Raw genomic sequence first — 22,169 nt, 5'->3', positions numbered from 1 at the left:
CCCATTCAATATGGCCCTACTTTGTTTATGTAACTTTAATGCTCATTATTTTTCCAGTCAACATCTCAGTGTCACAGTGTTAAACTCTTTAATGGCCTCCTTGGCGCCCATTACCTTTCCTTTTGACCTTTCTGCCCCCACCGTGATACTCCACATCGTCCTAACTACCTGGTCACCTCCTCCCACTCTTCCAAACATAGCATGGCAACCCACTCCAGTATTTTTGCCTGGAGAACCCCCATGGACAGAGGAGCCTGGCGGGCTACAGCCCATGGGGTCACAAACAGTTGGATACAACTGAGCAACTGAACATGAAGCTTCCTGAGATTTCTCTGGCCTCACTGATGACCCCTCTTCTTCAAACTCCTGTAACAAGTACTAATCTCGGCCACGTGATAAAGGACTGATTGGATACCCTGGAGTCAGACAGACCTGGGTATAAGTTCTGCCTCATCTAGTGAGAACTCTGTGAGCATGGGCAGAGTAATTAACCTCTCTGTTGCTCAATTTTATCATCTTTAAAAGAGGGACAATTTCCGCACCAGCCACAAAGGTCAATATGGAGGACTGATCTCAGCATTAACCCTTACCTGGATATTTAAGAAATCTAGTCATCCTTTCACGTTCTGCAAGATGTCTTGCTGCAGAGAACCATCCTTCCCACTTAGACTTAGGAGAGTCGTTTTTCCTATCGGAAAAACCACAGCCTTGACTAGGTGGACCTTTGTTGGCAAAGTGATGTCTCTGCTTTTTAATACACATCTAGGTTTATCATAGCTTATCTTCCAAGGAGCAAGCACATTTTAATTTCATGGCTGCAGTCTCCATCTGCAGTGATTTTGGAGCCCAAGATAATAAAGTCTGTCACTGTTTCTACTTTTCCCCCATCTATTTGCCATGAAGTGATAGGACCAGATGCCATGATCTTAGTTTTTTGACTGTTGAGTTTTAAGCAAGTTTTTTTCACTCTCCTCTTTCACTTTTATCAAGAGGCTCTTTAGTTTCTCTCACTTTCTACCATTAGAGTGGTATCATCTTCATATTTGAGATGGTTGATATTTCTCCCAGCAATCTTGATTCCAGCTTGTGCTTAATCCATCCCAGCATCTGCCTGCAGTACAGGAGACCTGGGTTCTATCCCTGGGTTGGGAAGATCCCCCAGAGAAGGGAATGCCTACCCACTCCGGTTTCTTCCCTGAAGCATTCCATAGACAGAGGAACCTGGCAGGCTACAGTCAATGGATTCACAAAGAGTTGAACACAACTCAGCGACTAACACTTCCACTTTTTTTAAGTACAAAATGGCAACCTACTCTAGTATTCTTCCCTGGAAAATTCCATGGACAGAGGAGCCTGGCAGGCTATAGTCTCTGGGGTCATAAAGAGCTGGACACGGCTGAGCATGTACAGGCACCACATATAGTCAAAGGCTTTAGCGTAGACGTGTCTGTCAGTAGTCTTTTTAAATAAGGCACGCCCTACTTAGTCTAGATTTGCTTTTTGCTTGGCAGAATACATGCAGACTGTTCTACAGAGTGCCATGATAATAGAGAGTAATAGAGAGTAGCTCCGTTATCATCCTTATGTTTTCGTATCTTGCTAGCCCAGGTAGACTTGCAAATTCCTTGAGGTCAGTCTCATACTTTAGAGCTTCCCACAGTACCTAACGGAGTCCTGGGCACATAACACATCTTTAATAGCTGTAGTGCAAGTACTCCATTGTGTCCAACTCTTTGTGATGCTATGGCAAGACTGTAGCCCACCAGGCTCCTCTGTCCATGGGATTTCCCAGGCAAGACTACTGGAGTGGGTTTCTACTTCCTCCTCCAGGGGATCTTCCCAATCCAAGGATCAAACCAACATCTCCTGTGTCCCTTGCAGGCCTATTCTTTATTGATGAGCCACTGGGGAAGCCCCAATACACATAGACTAACTGACGGATGAACTTGCCATTGTCACATGTGGAACCCAGTGTGACCCTACATTTGAGAACAACTCTACAGACAGTGTAAAGGATACTTGACCTTTGTTCAGAAAAGAAGGTGACCAAAGAAGGACTGACACCACCTGCAGTCATCTTACGGAGAAGGCAATGGCACCCCACTCCAGTACTCTTGCCTGGAAAATCCCATGGACGGAGGAGCCTGGTGCGCTGCAGTCCATGGGGTCACTGAGGGGTGGACATGACTGAGCGACTTCACTTTCACTTTTCACATTCATGCATTGAAGGAAATGGCAACCCACTCCAGTGTTCTTGCCTGGAGAATCCCAGGGACAGGGGAGCCTGGTGGGCTGCCATCTGTGGGGTCGCACACAGTCGGACACGACTGAAGTGACTTAGCAGCAGCAGCAGCAGTCATCTTACCAGGTGATAAGAAACCGTGGCAACTCCTGTTTCCCTTCCATCTTCTCTAGCTCATAAAATTGCTTTAAAACGTTAGACAGTGAGGAAACCCTGTAAGAGAGAATCATTGCTGACAATAGTGAGGAAAGAAAGAAAGGAGTTAGAGACTCGGAGGGAATTGTGTCTCTAAGCTTACCGTCACCTGCAGGATCAAGTGACAACTTCTGTGTGTGCCTCTGGGTAACCATGGGGAGGAGTGGGAGTGGGGAGGTTGGAACAAATGCTAGAAGGCTGTTCTTTTTGCTTCATGTATGGGAGGATATTATATTCTGGGCAGTAGAAGTTCTTAAATATTATATCTGTGTCCTGCATGACTTGTGGAAAGAGAGAGGGTGGTGATAACAGAGGTTTAAAATGAGTTTACTCTGAGTAAGCCATGATAGCAAACCTCATATTTGTTGTTTAAAGTATTTTTAGATGAACTAAATGCCCCTTGCCGAAGGAAACCTGTTCATTTCACCTTTCCCATGATTTCCTTACCATTACTGGAAGACAGTATGGCCTGGTGGTTAAAAGCAAGATCTCTGAAACCTGTATAACCTCAGTTCTCTAAGCTTCACTTTGGATAGCTAGAAAAATATCCTTACCCCTCATAGAGCAAGGTGAAAGGATTCAATGAGATCAAGTATAACAAAGCATTATATTTATAGGGAGGACTCCATAGATCAGTTCAGTTCAGAAGCTCAGTCGTGTCCAACTCTTTGCAACCCCATGAACCGCAGCACCCCAGGCCTCCCTGTCCATCACCAGCTCCTTGAGTCCACCCAAACCCATGTCCATTGAGTTGGTGATGCCATCCAACCATCCCATCCTCTGTTGTCCCCTTCTCCTCCTGCTCTCAATCTTTCCCAGCATCAGGGTCTTTTCAAATGAATCAGCTCTTTGCATCAGGTGGCCAAAATATTGGAGTTTCAGCTTCAGCATCAGTACCTCCAATGAACACCCAGGACTGATCTCCTTTAGGATGGACTGGATCTCCTTGCAGTCCAAGGGACTCTCAAGAGTCTTCTCCAACACCACAGTTCAAAAGCATCGATTCTTCAGCACTCAGCTTTCTTTATAGTCCAACTCTCACATCCATACATTACTACTGGAAAAACCATAGCCTTGCCTAGATGGACCTTTGTTGGCAAAGTAATATCTCTGATTTTTAATATGCTGTCTAGGTTGGTCATAACTTTCCTTCCAAGGAGCAAGTGTCTTTTAATTTCATGGCTGCAATCACCATCTGCAGTGATTTTGGAGTCCAATAAAATAAAGTCTGCCACTGTTTCCACTGTTTCCCCATCTATTTGCCATGAAGTGATGGGACCAGATGCCATGATCTTAGTTTTCTGAATGTTGAGCTTTATCAGAGGTCAACAAATATGACCTGCTCCTGTGACTGGATGACTCACAAACTAAGAATGGTTTCTGCCGCTTTAAATGAATGGGAAATAATAATAAAAAGCAAAATAATATTTTATGACATGAACATTCTATAACATTTAAATTTCAGTATCCATAAACAATGTTTTATTGGCACAGAGCCATGAACATTCATTTACGTATTGTCTGTGGCTGCCTTCACGCTCAAAGGCATAGTTGTGTAGCCTGCAAAGCCTAAAATATTTACTATCTGGCCCTTTGCAGGAAAAAAAATTGCCAAGTCCTGCCATAAATGGTAGCTCTTGTTATTAAGGATGCTGGCATTCCTCAAGGGGCTTCCCTGGTAGCTCAAGTGGTAAAGGACCCACCTGCCAAGGCAGGAGATGCATGTTTGATCCCTGGGTTGGGAAGATCCCCTGGAGAAGGAAAGGGCAGCTCTCTCCAGTATTCTTGCCTAGGGAAGCCCATGGACAGAGAAGCCAGGTGGCTTACAACCCATAGGGTCCCGAAAAAGTTGGCCACATCTGAGCAACTAAACAATAACAGCATCCCTCAAGGCCAAGCCCAATAGCCTCCTCCTCAGTAAAGCCTCTTCTGAACTAACTGTCCTGATATCAGCTGGTCCTTGTTTGATCCTCTGAAAAAACAGCACTTAAATTCTGTATGTCTATCTCATCTCCTCTATAAGGTAGTACATCCTTTGAATGTAGGGATTACACATAATTCATTTTGGTATATTCAGAAGACCTGCACAGTACCTTGTAAATAGACATTCAATCACTTAGTATTTGCTCTATTGAATTGAGTTCCAGCTGGGGTCTTCTGACTTTTGCCTGATGTCAGCCAACTTTTTGATGGAAGGAAAGTCCTGGGAGGCTAAAAACAGAAGCATAAGAAGGGGCTAAAAAGATTTGCACTCAAAAAAATTGAGTAATGGTTCAGTTCAGTCGCTCAGTCATGTCCGACTCTGTGACCTCATGAATCACAGCACACCAGGCCTCCCTGTCCATCACCAACTCCCTGAGTTCACTCAGACTCATGTGTATCAAGTCGGTGGTGCCATCCAGCCATCTCATCCTCTGTTGTCCCCTTCTCCTCCCGCCCCCAATCCCTCCCAGCATCAGGGTCTTTTCCAATGAGTCAACTCTTCACATGAGGTGGCCAAAGTATTGGAGTTTCAGCTTTAGCATCAGTCCTTCCAATGAATATTCAGGACTGATTTCCTTTAGGATGGACTGGTTGGATCTCCTTGCAGTCCAAGGGACTTCAAGAGTCTTCTCCAAAAAAAAAAAAAAAAGAGTCTTCTCCAACACCACAGTTCAAAAGCATCAGTCCTTCAGTGCTCAACCTTCACAGTCCAATTCTCACATCCATACATGACCACTGGAAAAACCATAGCCTTGACTAGACAGACCTTTGTTGGCAAAGTAATATCTTTGCTTTTCAATATACTATCTAGGTTGGTCATAACTTTCCTTCCAAGGAGTAAGCGTCTTTTAATGGTAACAACCTTGAGATGAGTACATAGCACTGTACACACAGAATTTCAGCACCGGTTACTTGTTGACAGTATTCATTTCCTACTATTTCTGAAAGTGCAAAATTAGATGTGCCTCAGGGGCATTGAGAAATTAAAGATGAATTTTGTTGCCTACCATTTTTAACGGGTCCTATTCTCTCAGCTTTCTCGACACCCTATAAGTTCCTGGCGTTGGGAGAAAGGTTTTAGTGTGTGTGTGTGTGTGTGTGTGTGTGTGTGTGTGTGCGTGCACGTGCGCGTGCATGTACATTCTAAAGGGCAGATGTTTGTCCCATTTTGTTCCTTTTTTTGTTTGGCACTAGACTAGAATAAAGACAAATATCTGAATTATCTTCCAATAGACTTGTTACCGTAGGAATGAAAATTAAATACAAGATCCTATAGTTGCAAGCTTTAGAAACAGACAGAATTCATGACTTAATATATCTGAAGTGGCTTATTTTCTGTGTTTCGCTGTGGGATTTTGATTCCAGATTGATACAAGGGAAAGATACCCCTGGGATGTTGCTGATACCTAAGAGGGATTTGCTTTTTCTCTTTTCCATGAAAATAAAAAAGAATCAAAAAATCCTAGTGCTCTTTTAGTACTAACACCTAAGTATTGTAAATAGTTATCTAACACATGGAATGGAGATCCTTCAGTATTGCCATTTATAAAGCATCCACTCCATGTAAGCACCATTTGAATAGCATTGTATTTCAGGGAGAAATATTTTGTAACTAGAAAGGCTGGTTTGAGAGATCAAAATTTCATCTTATTTCACTAGTGTTGCATCTTTATTTGAAGTAGTTAAAGCTCAATGTGGTCAACACCTGATGTGAAGAGCCAACTGGTTGGAAAAGACACTGAGGCTGGGAAAGATTGAAGGCAAAAGGAGAAGGGATGAGAGAGTATGCATGGTTAGATAACATCACCAACTCAATGGACATGAGTTTGAGCAAACTCTGGGAGATAGTGAAGGACAGGAGAGCCTGGTGTGCCATGGGTTGCAAAGAGTTGGACGTGAATTAGCGACTGTACAACAACAATGGTCAACAGCATCTTTTCTACCATTTCCCCTAATACTAATTAAAGAATCACTCAACTCCCAGAAAAGTTGGCTGCAGCCTTGAGGATCCCCTTGGGACCATAGAGAGCATGTCACTCTGAACAAGCTTTCTATCAACAGCAAGGATGCCTAAGAGATGACCAGCCACATCTTTTGATCAGTGTCATGCACCAGACCTGTACGTGGAAGCACATTGTCATAAACTTACTATAAATTTAATGGCATCTATTCCTTCCCTCTTTCCCATCCCACTGGGCTCTTGGGCACTTTGTGACTCCAGTCCTGAAACAGTAACTCAGACTTACTCATTCTCTGCTCCCTTCTGCCAGCTCAGTAATGTCAGAGGTCTGGACTAAGTCATGGTTCTCTCAGCTTCATTTTGGGATGCAGGTACTGGAGCCCTTCCTTGATCCTAGTATTATTTCCCCACAATGTGGGGGACTTCTGATTCCTTTACTGTGTGGGAACTGGCCTTACAGCCACCTTGGTGAGTTAAGTTCCTACAGACTTGAAGCCTGCTGTGTGTGCATGCGTGCTAAGTCACTTCAATTGTGTTGGACTCTCCGTGACCCTATGGACTTCAACCTGCCGAGATCCTCTGTCCATGGGATTCTCTAGGCGAGACTACTGGGGTGGGTTGCCATGCTCCGCTCTAGGGGATTTTCCTGACCCAGGGATGGAACCCATGCCTCTTACATCTACCAGCATTGGCAGGTGGGTTTTTTACCACTAGTGCCACCTGGGAAGCCCTTGAACCCTGATGGTTCAGTCCCTATTACTGGGTATTCTTGAGTATTCTTCTGCCATCGCTAGCCCATGAAGATTCTTGGTTGTTTGTAGGGTTTTTTGAGCATAAATTTTTAAGAAATCATTATGTATTTATTGAGTACCTATTGGATGTTAAGACTGTGCTGGGCAATGGAGTTATGATGGTGAATATTGGCTGCCACTGAAAGCTAAGATACCAGAGGTCATGCCAAGGGTTCTACATGAATTATCCCATTTAATCCCAGACAATTTTATGAGATAAATTATGTTAGAAATCCATTTTACAGATCAGGAAACTTCAGCCTGAAGAAGTTAAGTCTTCAAGTCTCAGAGTTCTGAATGTGAACCCAAACCTAAGGAATTCTGGGTGAACATGGATCTTTGCCAGTTGAGGTGGGGGCCTGGGATAAGACATCTCACAGCATCTCCCTCTGCTGATTACTCTGAGACCAGAAGGGCTACTGCACCTGTCTCTGGCCTCTCCCTTCATTTCCAGGACCAGGCATATACTTTCCCATTTTGACAGGTAGTTCATCCTCAAGGGTCTCAGAGACTCTGGCCTCTTCATAGCCCATGTCCTCATGCACCATTGGGTCTGGGAGTTCCTGCTGGCACTAGCTGAGTGGGCCGTGGCTAGCTGGCTGGCTGGCTATTTGCGGCTGTGACTGTTGCTGCTCCCTAGCAGTCATTGCCCAGTAGTTTCTTTATTGAAAACCAAAAACTGTGTGTGTGTGTGTGTGTGTGTGTGTGTGTGTGTGTGTGTGTGTGTGTGTGTGTGTGTGTATGAGAGGCAGGGAGACATTAAAGAAGACCCTGGCTTTAATGACCGAAATTACAAGATGGCCATGTGTACCGGTTATCATAACTGCCAGCTGGGCCCTGCTACACAAGTGACAGCTTCCCTTTGGCAGTGCCCTAGAAGTACATTTTAACATTTGTAATTGTTTTAGTATCTATTATTATAACAAGAATTCAGGGAAGTAACTGGTGCTGTGATTTCACGTTACTTCCCTAGGTTGGATATAATGATGAAGTTTTCCTTATGGCACTTGAATGAGATGAGGTAATAGTGGAATTTATTAATATATATGCACCTCCTAACTACTATCTGAAGGAGAGTATTAGATTTGGCTTCCACAGTTGCTCCTCAATTTGTCACCCCCTTGAATGGAACTGTCTGCATAGATGTTGCCTCCTTTTCACTTTCCTTGACATCCTTTCTTTATGAGATGAACATGCATGCTTGAGTAGATCTATTTTTGGTCAAGAGTCTAAAAGTTTTCTAACCTTCATTATTATATATCTAAAATAAGACTGACCACATGGTGCTTTTTGTCTAGCAAAACCCAGGATGCAAAGTTACTATAGATGTCTAGTTGGAATCTGCTCTTTGTGGCAATAGTCTTCCTAGGGCCAGCATGGGGTCCTCTCGGCTGGGGAGCACACTTGGTTACTTCTGGAAAAGCTCAGGCCAATGTCATCAGAGTCTGAATCAGTAGTTTTCAAATTAGGCTGCTTGTACCCTGGGGCTCTGAGTAAATGCTTGAATGACTCCATAAACAATGGAGTTGTTTATTTTTACCAAACAGTAATGATGTTAAATGCCTAAGCAATCTTATTCTTGACTTTTATCTCTTTTACATATTTGGATTAGTTATAGAATTTTTAAAAAGTGTCTGACAATATTTATAAAATAAATTACTCTTGGTGATCTTCAACATGTAATCTGAAGACTGCTGTGTTATCTGAACTGAAGTTGCTCAATCACGTCATGGACTGTAGCCTACCAGGCTCCTCCGTTCATGGGATTTTCCAGGCAAGAGTACTGGAGTGGGTTGCCATTTCCTTCTCTAGAGGATCTTCCTGACCCAGGGGTCAAACCCGGGTCTCCTGCATTATAGGCAGATGCTTTACTGTCTGAGCCACCAGGGAAGTCCACCAGGGAAGTGTTATCTGAAGTCAGAATCTTCTGGTGTGCCTGACACCATGCATATTCCCAGTTCCACCCCACTGATGTAAGGAAACACTGAGAAGATCAGGTCACAGAATAATAGACATTTGACATTTGGCTCTTAAAAGGAACGTGGAACTGATTCTTCTGAAATGCCCCTCTCCCGCTGTGAAGTCCCTGACAAGTGGCTATCTAGCTTCCATGAGAACCCTGCTGTCAGCCAATGCTTGTCATCTCCAAGGCTGCCCATCCTGATTTGAATCAGGTATAAATTAATATAAAAATTGTCCCTGAAGGAATCAAGAGGCTTCCTTTCCCTTTCCCCACCCCTAAGAGTGGGTTTCAGTTTCCTCCTAGGTATGCTCAGAGCCTGTCTTTGCTGCCTCTAATATCACCCCCACCCCTGTCATATCATTGCCTCCTTTCCTATCCACTCCCCTCACCATGCACCTGGAAGATGACCTTTTTTTTTCTTATTTATCTGTGTACATTAGCACTGAGTACTCTACCGGACACATTATTGTTGTTGAGCTGTGCAGCCATTTATGACTCTTATCAACTCCATGGACTATATCCTGCCAGGCTCCTCTGTCCATGGAATTCTCCAGGCAGAAATACTGGAGTGGGTTGCCATTTCCTTCTCCAGAAGATCTTCCCCACCCAGGGATAGAACCCAAGTCTCCTGCATTGGCAGGTGGATTCTGAGCCACCACCTGACCCACAGTAGCGCTCAATGAAAATGTGTGGTTCAGTCAACTCATCTCCCTCTCATTTAATAAGAATACCCACCCTGGATCTTCATTTTGCCCTCTGAGATGTACACAATTCATGTGATCCCTCTTTCACATGACAACGCTTCACATATTTACAGAGAGCCCTGCTAAGCCTGCTTCTAAGTCTCCTTGTATCTGTTCTGACTCCCTCAATTCCTTCAGCCATTGCCCTTAAGACGCTATCTCCAGGTTCCCCGAAATCCTGATTGCCCAGCGTTTGTCCTGGTCTCACTTGGGTCACTCAGTTCTGAACCAACTCATGGCATTTGGCTTGACGAGACACTGTTTCTCTCCATCACCTTGGCCACCACACTCTTAATAAAATGTAAGATTATACTCATGGGCTTAGCAGTCATGCTTCTCTCATTGCCAGCCTCTTTATCTTGTAACCTTTGCTTTCCCATGATTTTCCACAATTTAGAAACTGTTTTGCAACCAGGCTGAGTCTCTGAGTGTGCCCCACAAACCAGTGTGGGTTGCAGCTCTGGGTGAAACCGAGTCTTATAATGAGACTTTCATTAAGTTTGGATGGGCAGCTGCAGAGACCGGAGAGTCTGCAAAGAGAGGGCATGGGTCACTGAGAGGTGTAAAGAACCAGGTCCACTCAGCGCATTTTAAACTCAAGAAGACCAAGAGGTGAGGGACTTGTGTGGAATCCAAAATCACCACCAGGAGCCACAGTCTATATGAGCTGGTGGCTCCAATGGGCAGGAAAGCAGCATAAATTTCAGTGAGGCAAAGCTAAGTGGCAACGGACTTAAAGTTCTGTCATATATAGTTAATTTGTAGAATAAATTGGTCAGGGCAGCAAAAGGATTTAACATCCAGATTCATTTGCAAAACAGAAGCTAGATGAGTATCAAGAGGAAAATGGAGACCGTTACAACATTCCCTTGCTGGATGGAGTAGTATTATTATTGAATAATATTTTTATTAAACATTTCTAGACCATTTGGTAGTTAAAGATATTTATAAGCGAGCCCTTGCAGCATCTCAGCTAGGCACTGAATCTCCTGCTGTGGAAACACACAAGCCCCAAGGACTTCCACCTGCATGGAACTCAGGTTAGCATCCTGGACGTATGTACATTGTACTGCTGAGTCTTTGTAATCTGGAGATAAGGCAAGAAATGGTCATGTGTCAGTTTTACCCATTTCCGAATTGTCACGAGGTGTCCCAGACTGTGCTCCTCTTGTCCAGGTTTGAAGCCAGAAATAAAAGAGGTAACGGAGGCAGAAGCTAGAGCTGATGAGAGGAAATGGAATAGTCACAAAGACAGACAGTGTCGTTGGGCCGATGGTTCAGGCAAAGCGAAGGGGACTCATGGGCGCCCCCTAGCTGAGAAATAATGCCGTGTGGCTGACAGAGGGCAGACAGCATCATTTAATTTCACTCTGTGGGTACAGCCGGAAGTTGAGAAAGGCCCCAAACGAGCCTTCCACGTTAGCAGAGGCTGAAGCTAGTTCCGGGAGCGCCCCTTCCTCTACACTCTCTCTGTTTCTATTAGTTGCCTCTCTCTACCTGTCCCAGGACTGTTCCCCTGTGTTTTCCTGGCTCCTTCTTGGGGAGGACCAGGAAAGAGGAACGGCTCCTGCCCCGGAGTGGTCTGGGGGTGCACACTTGGCTTCTCAGCTCAGCCTCCCAGACAGAAAAACAAGACTAGGAAAATAAAATAAAACCTTAATCTCCAGGCAAGGGCACGGGAGACTCCTGGAGGCCCGCTGAGCATGCCCACTCACTCACGTGGTCTTCCTGCTAGTGGAGATTTGAAAATAAGTAATCCCGCAGGTGTTCCCCATTTTCACCTCTCTCCCAGACTCGTCCTCTCTGCCCCGCCCTCCCTCCATGCTGCTCTGTCTGCAGCGATCAGCAGGGATAATCCAGCGCAGCTCTGTGCATCCAGAAGGCTGTGACTCTGAATCTCTATGTCAGGTTTATTTTGATGTTGACAAGAAGATGAACACAGCTGAGGCTGGGCCGGGAATGCTGACGGAGCCAGAAACTTCTCCTCCCTTCCTGTGGCCTCTTGTCCTGGGCGGAAGTCCAGGGGATGGACGACCAGCTCCCAAGCGGCCAGCTAATGAATCGTCCCTGGCCACCGATCAGGGGAGGGCTGACTGTTGGTGTCACACTGGAGCACAGGATGCTCCAATGGGCTGAATACTGTCTCCCCCCAAAGCCATCCTCTTCTGGAAGCTCAGAATATGACCTTATTTGGAAATAGGATCTTTGCTGATGTAATTCGGTTAAGATAAAGTTATCCTGGATTTAGGGTGGGCCTGGTGTCTTTGTAAGAGGAGGGAGAGGGAGATTTAGGAAAGACACACCAAGAAGATGGCCTCCTTAACACCCAAGGATGAAACTGGAATAATGCAGCTTTAAGCCCAGAAATGCCAAGGATTGCAGGGAGCCACTGGAAACTAGAAGAGGCAGGAAGCATCCTCCCCTAGAGCCTTCAGAGGGCGTGCAGCCCTGCTGACACCTTGGCTTGGGACTTTCAACCCTCAGAACTGGAGAAACAAATTTCTATTGTTTTAAGTCAATCATGTGATGTCATTTATTATGGCAGCTTTAGGAAACAGAAAGGGAAAGATTTGATGTGAACAAAAAGCTTGGTCATCCACTTAGTCACATGAGAGGCATTTAGTGAATAAAGAAATGAGACTATAACAGGCAAATGAAAAACCAGAATCCTATAAACATCACAAATGTGAGTGCCAGTGTGATAGGGAAAACCTTCAGAGTACCAGGTGCTGGCCTCTAGGGTTGCAGGGAGGAGCAGGTCCCACCCTGGAAGCGAGTAGGATGGACCAGACGTAACACCAAACTCAGTCTGATTCAGGGTGGTGGGTACCCTCTCTGGACCTTGGCACAAAGTTCCAGCGGAATGACTTCTATTAGGGGTGAAATGGGAGCAGAGTGGCATCAGTATATATATGGAGAAGGATGGAAGAGTGAGAGGAAGGGAAGGAGGGAACAAGGAAGGAAGGAAGAAAAAGAAAGTAAAAGGGAAAGACATTTTTAGAGAGTGTGGGGACAACCACAGGCTCAGCTGGTCTCCCATAGCCCATAGACATGGGCACTGAGCCACCTCAGGCTGCCTGGCCTAGCCTTTAGGATGAATCCTCAAGAGGCTTTGGGTGGCAGCCTTGAGGAATTGCAGGCAGAGAGCTTAAATGCCTTTGCTTCTTTCCATCCCTGTGTATTTGCTGAATGCTTATCAAGGGCGGGGCATTGGGTGAGAACACACCTTCTCGCCCACTGGGGACTACCAATCTAGTGATTAGAAGGGCTCATTTCTGTGGTCAGAGCTTTAGGGCTTCCCAGAAAATTTTGGATTTTGTTTTTGTTCCTCTTGAAATATATGGGCTGTTTCGAGATGCATCTTCAGGCATCTTTAAAGCGTTGGTTGCATCACTGGGCTGCATTCATATTTCCCTTTGCACACTAAGTTGAAGATTAAAAAGAGGTCTCTCTTTTTTTTTTTTTTTTCTTTTTGAGCACTTGCAGTCACTGCTAGACAAAGGTTAGTTTTGGGTTTTTATTGATCCCTTGGTAGATGCTGCTATCCTGCTATTTCTTGGAGTCAGCCTCTCATTCCAAACGGAACATCACTATGACTGACCGGAAAAGAGGCTGACAGAGGCTTTGGCCAGCTTGTCAGTTTATTACGATATTAAACCTGTTCCCACGTCAGAGGTGACTTAACAACTTTCGGCAAAGATAAAGCATTGCAGCTACCCTCAAACTTCAGTTTCACGTGAACCAGGAGCCTCAACCAGGAAATTATTTGTTTAATGACATTCTTATTAAGACGGGGGCGGTCTTCAGGAAATGTAACTTTATGTTATTGATCAGCTTTTAAAGAGCCTTTTGGGGACTAGATACCATTTTCTTTCTGTCTCCTACAGCTTCCAAATCTGCATGGCCATAATTGATGAACAAAATCAGCACCTGGAGGCGCCTTGGGGAAAGGTTTAATTCTGTTTCGTAGGCAATTCTTCATGAGGGAATTGGAAAACTGCAGTTTTAGAGAAGGAAAAAATGTCAACAAGGATTGGAGGAAAACTGAGCATTTTCTGGCTAAGTACCAGTTAAGAAAAACAAAAAAAAAAATCACTTGTCCAGAAGACATCTTTTCTTCAACATCCCCATTAATGGGGCTTTGCTGAGGTGCCCAGTGGGTATTTGATGACACCTGACTGTTACTCTGGATTTTACCATACCCAGACATGCTGCTCATGCTTAAAACAAAGACCATCTGCTATTTCCAGAAGCTTTCTGAAGGAATAACAAAGAACTAGAGCTGATGTGTACAGTAATTTTAGGTTTATTGTCGTGGTTGTTCTACATCACATCCCTGCATCTCTTTTATTTTCTATTTAGTAGTTGGTACCTCTTCATGTAACTTTAATTTTAGAATACAAGGGATACATCCTGACAAAGGATGTTTGTGTTTTAATCATGGATTGATTAAACATTCTTCCAGAGAAGTATACATTCTCTGGAACTGGGACTGTTTCTGATAGTTGGATAGTTGTCTAGTATTCAATCCCAAAAGAAAGTTGTGCATCCTCTGAGCTGATGGGTAGTGATGGATGATTGGCAGGAGAGGTGAACGGGCTCCTGTGTGCAGGCTGAGGTTGGGCAGAGCAGAAAAAGTGAAGAAGACGTGGTTTTCACGCTTCATCTCTGTGACCATCTTTGGGGTCCAGAATGCCTCTCTCTGTGCCTTGTTTGCTGATGAAGTGGTCCATGCGATGAATCCTGGTACAATGTTATCACTCAGCTCTCAGAGCTGCCCAGAACCTGCACAAGCCAAGTGACATCAGTGGCGACAACTTTCTCACATTGTCAAGTCATGAAAGAACCACTGTCTCCTCTTCAGCACCACCCTTGGCTACTCCCTTTCCTAAGTGTAAATCCCTAAATCCCAAGGTGATTTGCCCAATGCACGTTAGTAACGTTTGAGCTACATGTGTATGCTTTAAAGTTTGCAGAATGTATTTTTGCAATATTATCTCAAATCTTTGCAACTAGATTATCTCTGGCCAATTTCTGTTTGTACATGAAAGCAGCGGAACTTCCTCAGAACTGATGTCTCTCTTCCTTGAAGGAAACTAGAAAATCTCAAAAGAACCTAGGAAGGTGCGGAGAAAAGTAATATTAAACTCAGCCTGTCTGGTTAGTACCTGCAGAACACAGAGAGCAGGCACTTCGTATATAAGCCATTAAGATGATTTATTAATTGGACAGACATTTGTATGCATCCCATAAATATTTGTTTAATGAATTGTTGAATGCATTAGTTACGTTACCTGTTAGGCATGGTGGGATATTGCAGTGGCGAAGAAGACTTAATTTCGCCCTCCAGGGAACCTACCATTTGATGGTGTGGCTGGCGGCAGTGCAGGTAAGTAGATAGGCACTGTGACTATCCTTCATTTTAGAGTCCTCACTGTATCTGCTAAATTCTCTTCATGGATTTTATCAGTTGATCATTATCACGGCTTACAAAATCGGCTATTATCATCTCTATTGTATGTATGAGAAGGCCCAGGCACAGAAAGGTTAAGAAGCTGCCCTGAAGTTACACAGCTAACAAATGGTAAGGTCAGAAATCAAACCCAGGCAGTGTGACTCAGACCTCCCAGAGAAGTGGATGGCTTGGGGGACCTAAATGACATAGACTTGAGATGGATTGGGCGAGCAAGGAAGAACCCACAAAGAACCCAGGATTTCTGGCTCCAGTGACAAAGAAGCTGATGCCCTTTGCTGAGGGAAGGACCGAAGGAGGAGGTGGTTCTGGGGAAGGTGTGGAGGCATGAGGACAGTAGTCTGGGACACGTTGAGTTTGCACGTTGAACATTCACATGGATTTTCAAGCAAGTATCTTACGTTTCTGTTATACTGGGGGAAGCAACCGTGGCTAGAGATGTAGCTTTGGCTGTTACCAGATGATACGCTGTTCTTTCTGCTTGACTGCTTGAAGCTTTAATAAGGGGCTGGAGACATTTACAGATGCTTTGACTTTATTCTCTATGTTTGGCTTGTTTTCAAGATTTAAATTCATGGTTCATGACTTACTATGTTTACTCCTCCTTTCCCTATATATATATATAGCTCCATGGTATATGTATACACACACACACACACACATATATATATGGGCATATATATATATATATATATATATATATATATCTCCATGGATATAGACATAGACAGAAAAATATGAACATGGAAATAGATATTTGCACCTAAACTAGGGAAAGGAGTTTCAAATATGAAGACACAATCCTTCTGCCCAAAGCACTCACTACCTGCTGTTCAGGTGTAGAGAGAAGTGGCAGGTTATGCCCTAGCCACTTGTCCCTGATTATGAATCCATCCTATTGTATTTCGTCCAGGTCTCAGTTCAGTCCAGTTGCTCAGTCATATCTGACTCTTTGTGACCCCATGAACGGCAGCACGCCAGGGTTCCTTGTCCTTCACCATCTCCTGGAGTTTGCTCAAACTCATGCCCTTTGAATCGGCGATGCCATTCAACCGTCTTGTCCTCTTTTGCCTTCTTCTCCTCCTGTCCTCAGTCTTTCCCAGCATCAGACTCTTTTCAAGTGAGTTGGCTCTTCATATCAAGTGGTCAAATATTGGAGTTTCAGCTTCAGCATCAATCCTTCCAATGAATATTTAGGGTTGATTTCCTTTAGGATTGACTGGTTTGATCTTCTCACTGTCCAAGGGACTCTCAAGAGTCTTCTCCAGCACCACAGTTCAAAAGCATCAATTCTTTGGTGCTCAGCCTTCTTTATGGCCCAATTCTCACATCTGCACATTACTACTGGGAAAAAACATAGCTTTGGCATGGCAGGTCTAGGAGTTCACTTTAAGGCCATCCAGAGCAACTTGACCCTCTCTGTCTACAGACATAACTAAATGCCATGAGAGGCTGATTTGAGCTTGGGTATGTGGGTGGAAATGTGAATTCTGGTAATTTCAAGACTTCTGATGTGAACAGGTGTGGACCAGGGTGGGGCGGGTACATGGGCATTGGGGTGTCAGCTTCAGGGTACAGTTCTCTGTGGCTGTGCTTCATTTACCCCATGTCAAGCCTTCTTTCCTGTGGGTCCTAAGCTGTCTCCAAAACCTGGGATCTGATGAGTTTGCATTTGATTTTTTTTGCTGCCTAATGAACTGCCTCTGTAGTTCTAGCTGTGATGTCATTAGCATCTCATTGCCTTGGGCAGCAACTCAGGAGAGAGATTCTTAGGCAGCCCCAGAATCCTACAGGAATTGTACCAATTTACTTCATAACAACTAATTCACCCTCATGACCTGTCAATTTCCAGCAGCAGAGCAGACCCTGCATGAGGATGGTCAGTCACTTTTATTATCATCCTCCTATGCTCCTGAGTCTAGGTGGGTCAATATGCACAGGCCTAAGGCCACAGGCACATCCTCAAAGAGATTTTGAACACCAAGGATGCCAATAATCTCATACCACGATATTCTATTGGGGAAAGTCATCCGCTGTGTGCTGTAGGATACAGATTTAGCCTAAAGCAAATGGCATTTATTTATAGCAAACTGTATTTGCAAAATGCTTTGCAGTTTTGGGGTTGTTAATGACTTTCCAGGTTGGCTGTTCTTCTGCTTGTAAGAAAGCTAAGTGTGATGAGGACCCCAAAGCCTCCCCTGAGAGCGGAGGGGTAAATTTTGCAAATTGGGGTGAGTGGAGGGGGGGCACACGAGTATTTTTAGTCAGAAGGCGCCTTTGTCAGTTACAATCTTTTAAGACCTTTGTCATTTTGTTCAGTTACTCAGTTGCGTCCGACTCTTTGCGACCCCATGGACTACAGCATGCCAGGCTTCCCGGTCCTTCACTGACTCCCAGAGTTTGCTCAAACTCATGTCCATTGAGTCGATGATGCCATCTGACCAAGACCTTAACTGTAACTTATTTATGTCCAGAAACTGTGTGTGTGCTGAAATACAATATTCATTTTATTAAGAGACAATATCATTTCTTGAATTACTAGAGCATTTTTACCCTTCTACCCGGTACCTAGAAGGTAGAAGAGGGACAAAGTAAGAAAAGACTGTAACTGGAGTGGGCAGTGGACAAAGGCAGGCATTGAGCCATGAGGAAATACAATAGCGTCTCCTCCTTCCACTTCTAGACCTCACCACCACTCACTCCAGCACCCAGGATGGGGTTAAAATAGATGTCAAAGATCAGCCTGTCCTGCAGCATTTAGGATTCAAAGCTCTTCTTCCACTCACCACAGACATGATGGTTATTGGTGCTCTCTTTGGGAAAAGGGAGATTTATCTGGGCTTTCACCACCAGACTCCATCATTTTAAGGAGTATTTCCCAATTGTATCTTTAACAGTGCATGGAAAATGCATTTCCTTTTTGAAAAATCTCTCTCATACACACATCTCTATTCTTCGCTGGAGCCTGAATAGATGGCTTTGGGGAGTTAGCTGCTCGTTGCTTCTGTGTAAATCTCGCTCCTCTCCTGACAGCTCCATCCTGCATGACGAGGGGACCAGAGGGGCAGTTTGTCTTGGCCTCCAGCAGGACCTGCTCTATATGGGCCTGAATATTTTCAGGAGAAGGAAAATAAAGTTCTGATGAAACCAAGAGTTTGGTGGCCTCCCACCATCTTCCTCTGTAAACCGCTTCCTGTGCTTCTCTGTGTCCTAACCTTGCACCAATCCAGGGCTGAAGGATATCGAAGGGGATTAGTTGTATCTTGGCTTTAATTGGGAAAGCCAAAAGACAGCAGCAAGAGGAGCAACCCCTCAAATGTTTACAGCAATTACAAGCCTTAATGATGGCGCGCTGGAGGGCAGGGAGGCTGTCACTCAGCTCCACTGTGTTTGGGGTGCAGTGCCCTCTAGTGGCCAAATTTGTCTGCTAGCTGGTGCACCCTAAGTGGTGAATGGGCAGGGCTTCCATGTCATGTATTGTAGCTTCTCTCAGTTCATTCAGTCAAGAATTTGTCTGCAAATGTAGGAGACCCGGGTTTAATTCCTGGGTGGGGAAGATCCCCTGGAGAAGGAAATGGCAACCCACTCCAGTGTTCTTGCCTGGAGAATCCCATGGACAGAGGAGCTTGGCAGGCTACAGCCCATGGGGTCGCAAGAGTTGGACACGACTTAGCGACTAAACCACCACCACCATGTCATATGCATACGGATGTGTGCGTAGGATCTAGAGGGAGTTTCTGGGTATTTGGGAATTAAAGGTGAGAGAAAAGAAATTTGATGCCATATTATTTTCCCCTTGCAGTGATTTATGCTTCATGTGAAGGATATTGAGGGGGATTTAATTTTCCCTCTGAATTTTATATTCTTTTCATTATCTTGTGTTTCTCACCATTATGTCTCTCTATTTTTCTCCGCATAAGTTTTATGGAATTTGTTTTACTCAACTTTTTGTTATTTGATTGAATGGAAACTGTACCATCACATTTTTTTTTTAAAGTAGCCAGGCATTACTTTTCCATTAGTATCTGTTCTGTCCAAAGTGGCGGTGATGAATTTATCACATCTTTTCTTTCCTCTCACAGAAGTCATTTTAGACTTTATATCACCATCTAGTGGGCATTTCGTAGAACTGCTTTTCCAAGCCTCTGTTGAATTACTTTCTCAACCTCCTGGTTGGATGGATAATGAAAGGCGTGTGAGGGAGGGGCATAGGGTCAGCAGGAGACCCTCAGGCTCTCCAGCAAACCTTGCACAGTGAAATGTTTCAAATCTTATCTTGAAAAGAAGCGTGATCTCTTTACTGATTTTTTTTTTCATTCTTTTACTCTCTTGATGAATGAGGGCCTGCTTTTCTAGAAGTCACATCATGGATGCAAAGCTCTCACCCCACCCCCCTTATTGCAGCCCAGTCCTCGCAGCCTGTTGAAGAAGAATGAATGGAAGCCTGGCCAAAGGGCTGGATGGGGAGCCCTACCAGGTCATGGCCTTATGAACACCCCAGCTATTTTCCAACTATTTTCCAACTCTGTAGTTTTCTGAGGTGGACTGAGTTGCGTGAGCCTGAGTATCAATCAAGATTTGCACATGGCTTGGAGTGACTTTGAGGTTAACTGCTGTGGGCTCCTGGATCTTCCATTTGAGGCCATCATTCTTGGTTTTGGTGTGTGCTGTTACTTAGTTCTCTTATAACTTAGCAAGGGCTTGAGCTCAATCTCGGATCTGTTATTAAACAAAATGAGAGTGTGAAATAAATGATATTCCGTATTTATAGTCTCTGAGTGAGTCTTTGCCTTTGCACAAAGAAGGAGTCTGGTGTCAATGGAGCTGCTGATAAAAAATGCCTTGTCTGCATAGTGACGATGCTCATGTGGGAAATGATGGTGCTAAAATACCTCTGGACTCTTTCAAATGGTTTTACATGACATCGCAAACAAGGGGAATAGCAGAGCTCCCTGAACCCTGTAAGAGGGGACTCTGCTATAAAGCTATAAGTCGTACCTCATGATCACCTTCTGGAACTACTTTGTAGATCATTCCAAACAGTTCCCCCGAAGATCCGGTTCATCAAGGATGGCACCCTGAATGAGCCTGAGGAGCAGAAGGAATGTTCTATTATATCTGCCCATCGTTTCCAAAAGCCCAGGTGTCCCCCTGAAATTTTTTCACATTCAGGAATACAACTGTGCACAAAGGACCAGGGGTCACCCAAGGAACCCAGAATTTTTCTGTCAGCAGATTCTACTTCATCTTCCTTTACACTTAATAACTTAAAAGTCATGAAGGCTTGGAAAAGAAATACCAAGCAGTGCTTTCTTCTGTAGGGAGCAAACACTTCTTTTCTGGCAGCCATTTCCACTGTTTGTCACCAAATATAAATCAAGAGTCTCCCCAACTACCTTTTACTCATCAGTCAAGAGCAATATGGATCCATCTCTCAGGCTCTGGAGTACAACTCTTTTTGAAAAAGTCAAAATCCCCTCCCCATCTTCCATACATCAATTGATAATGAAGCAGAGAAGTCCTATTCTTCCCTATGACTTAAAGGCTTTAGGATTCAGATCTCACGATAACTGTGTCTTCTTAAAGCTCTTGGATTCACTCTCCTGGTCTGTAAAATGCGTGTGATGATAGAATTCATGCAGAGAGCTGTGGCAGGAGTTCGGGGAGGTCTTAAACAGCTCTCACTTTCATAGTTCAGACTTGATGAATCTTACTTCTAGCTATGATCAAAACTATAACGATGGTGATTTGACATGCACTAGTCATTGTGTTTCGTGCTTGAAAAATGGTTGGCTGTTTATTTATTACACAATGCTAGGGGCAGGTATTATTGATATCTTCATTTTGGGATGAAGAGAGTGATTTATAGAATAATCACTGCTATTATTGTTTATGTTATTGATGATAGCCATAAAACCCGCACAGATACTGCAGAAGCATCCCTCTGAAATGATTCGTGGGCATGACACTCAGAAAGAAAGGAAGAAAAAAAAACTGTCTCACATTTGGAAGGACTATTTCCAACTCCGTAGTTTTCTGAGAGTATGGGTTCCCCAAGCTGAGTGGGATGACAGCATCGCATTCTCACCCCTCACAGACATTTTCTGACTTCTCAAGATCCTGACTCCAGCACTCAGGAGCCAGGAGCCCATGCAAGTCCCTGCTGTCCCACCTCTCTCACTGTTCCCTTTCATTCTGTGTCTGGCAGGCAACTCCCCATCCGACGAGTCAGAAGAGCGGGAAAGAGACCCCAAGGTGCTGACGTTCCCAGAGTACATCGCGAGCCTGTCAGAGTCTGGCACCAAGCGTGTGGCGGCTGGAGTCCGCCTGGAGTGCCAGAGCAAGGGCCGATGCCCCTCGTCCTGCCCCCTGTGTCACGTGACGTCCAGCCCTGACACCCCTGCCGAGCCAGTTCTGCTGGAGGTGACCAGAGCCGCCCCCATCTATGAGCTGGTGACCAACAACCAGACCCAGAGGGTAAGAGGCCTGGGACTCGTGGCTCAGGGTGGCATCAACAACAACAGAGGGCTTTGCAAATAGCCTGAGGAGGTCACGGGGTCAGCTGAGCTCCAGGCTATGACACGGAGAGCGGAGGAATTTTTAAAAACTACTCCAGGCATCTAATTTGCTTAGATTTGCATATTTGCATGTAAAATCCAGTCAGTGTCTTCGCGTCACTCATGGTGATGACTCAGGAGTCACTGTTCAGTATTTGTAGGAGCCTTTGAGCAACACAGGCTGGTAGGAAAGAGAGGGATGGCGGGGGGGGGGGGGGGGGGGCGGCACATAAGCAATCATCGTCACTATAACAGCGTTCAG

General features: G+C 44.6%; 1 protein-coding gene across 3 annotated transcripts in view; it reads left to right on the top strand.

Moving 5' to 3' along the window:
* ASTN1 (astrotactin 1) overlaps nt 1-22,169 on the top strand; it is a 361,638-nt gene that overhangs the window by 296,785 nt on the left and 42,684 nt on the right. For all 3 annotated transcript variants that reach the window (XM_015099329.3, XM_042229137.1, XM_042229135.1), the window contains one exon: nt 21,559-21,827. In XM_015099329.3, coding sequence (XP_014954815.2) covers nt 21,559-21,827 — 269 coding nt within the window. The remainder of the gene's footprint in view (nt 1-21,558; nt 21,828-22,169) is intronic.

This window comes from Ovis aries, chromosome 12 (genome assembly GCF_016772045.2).
Source record: "Ovis aries strain OAR_USU_Benz2616 breed Rambouillet chromosome 12, ARS-UI_Ramb_v3.0, whole genome shotgun sequence".
Classification (NCBI taxonomy): Eukaryota; Metazoa; Chordata; class Mammalia; order Artiodactyla; family Bovidae; genus Ovis; species Ovis aries.
Note: the sequence above shows the minus strand (reverse complement) of the source record. Positions and strands in the feature narration are given on the sequence as shown.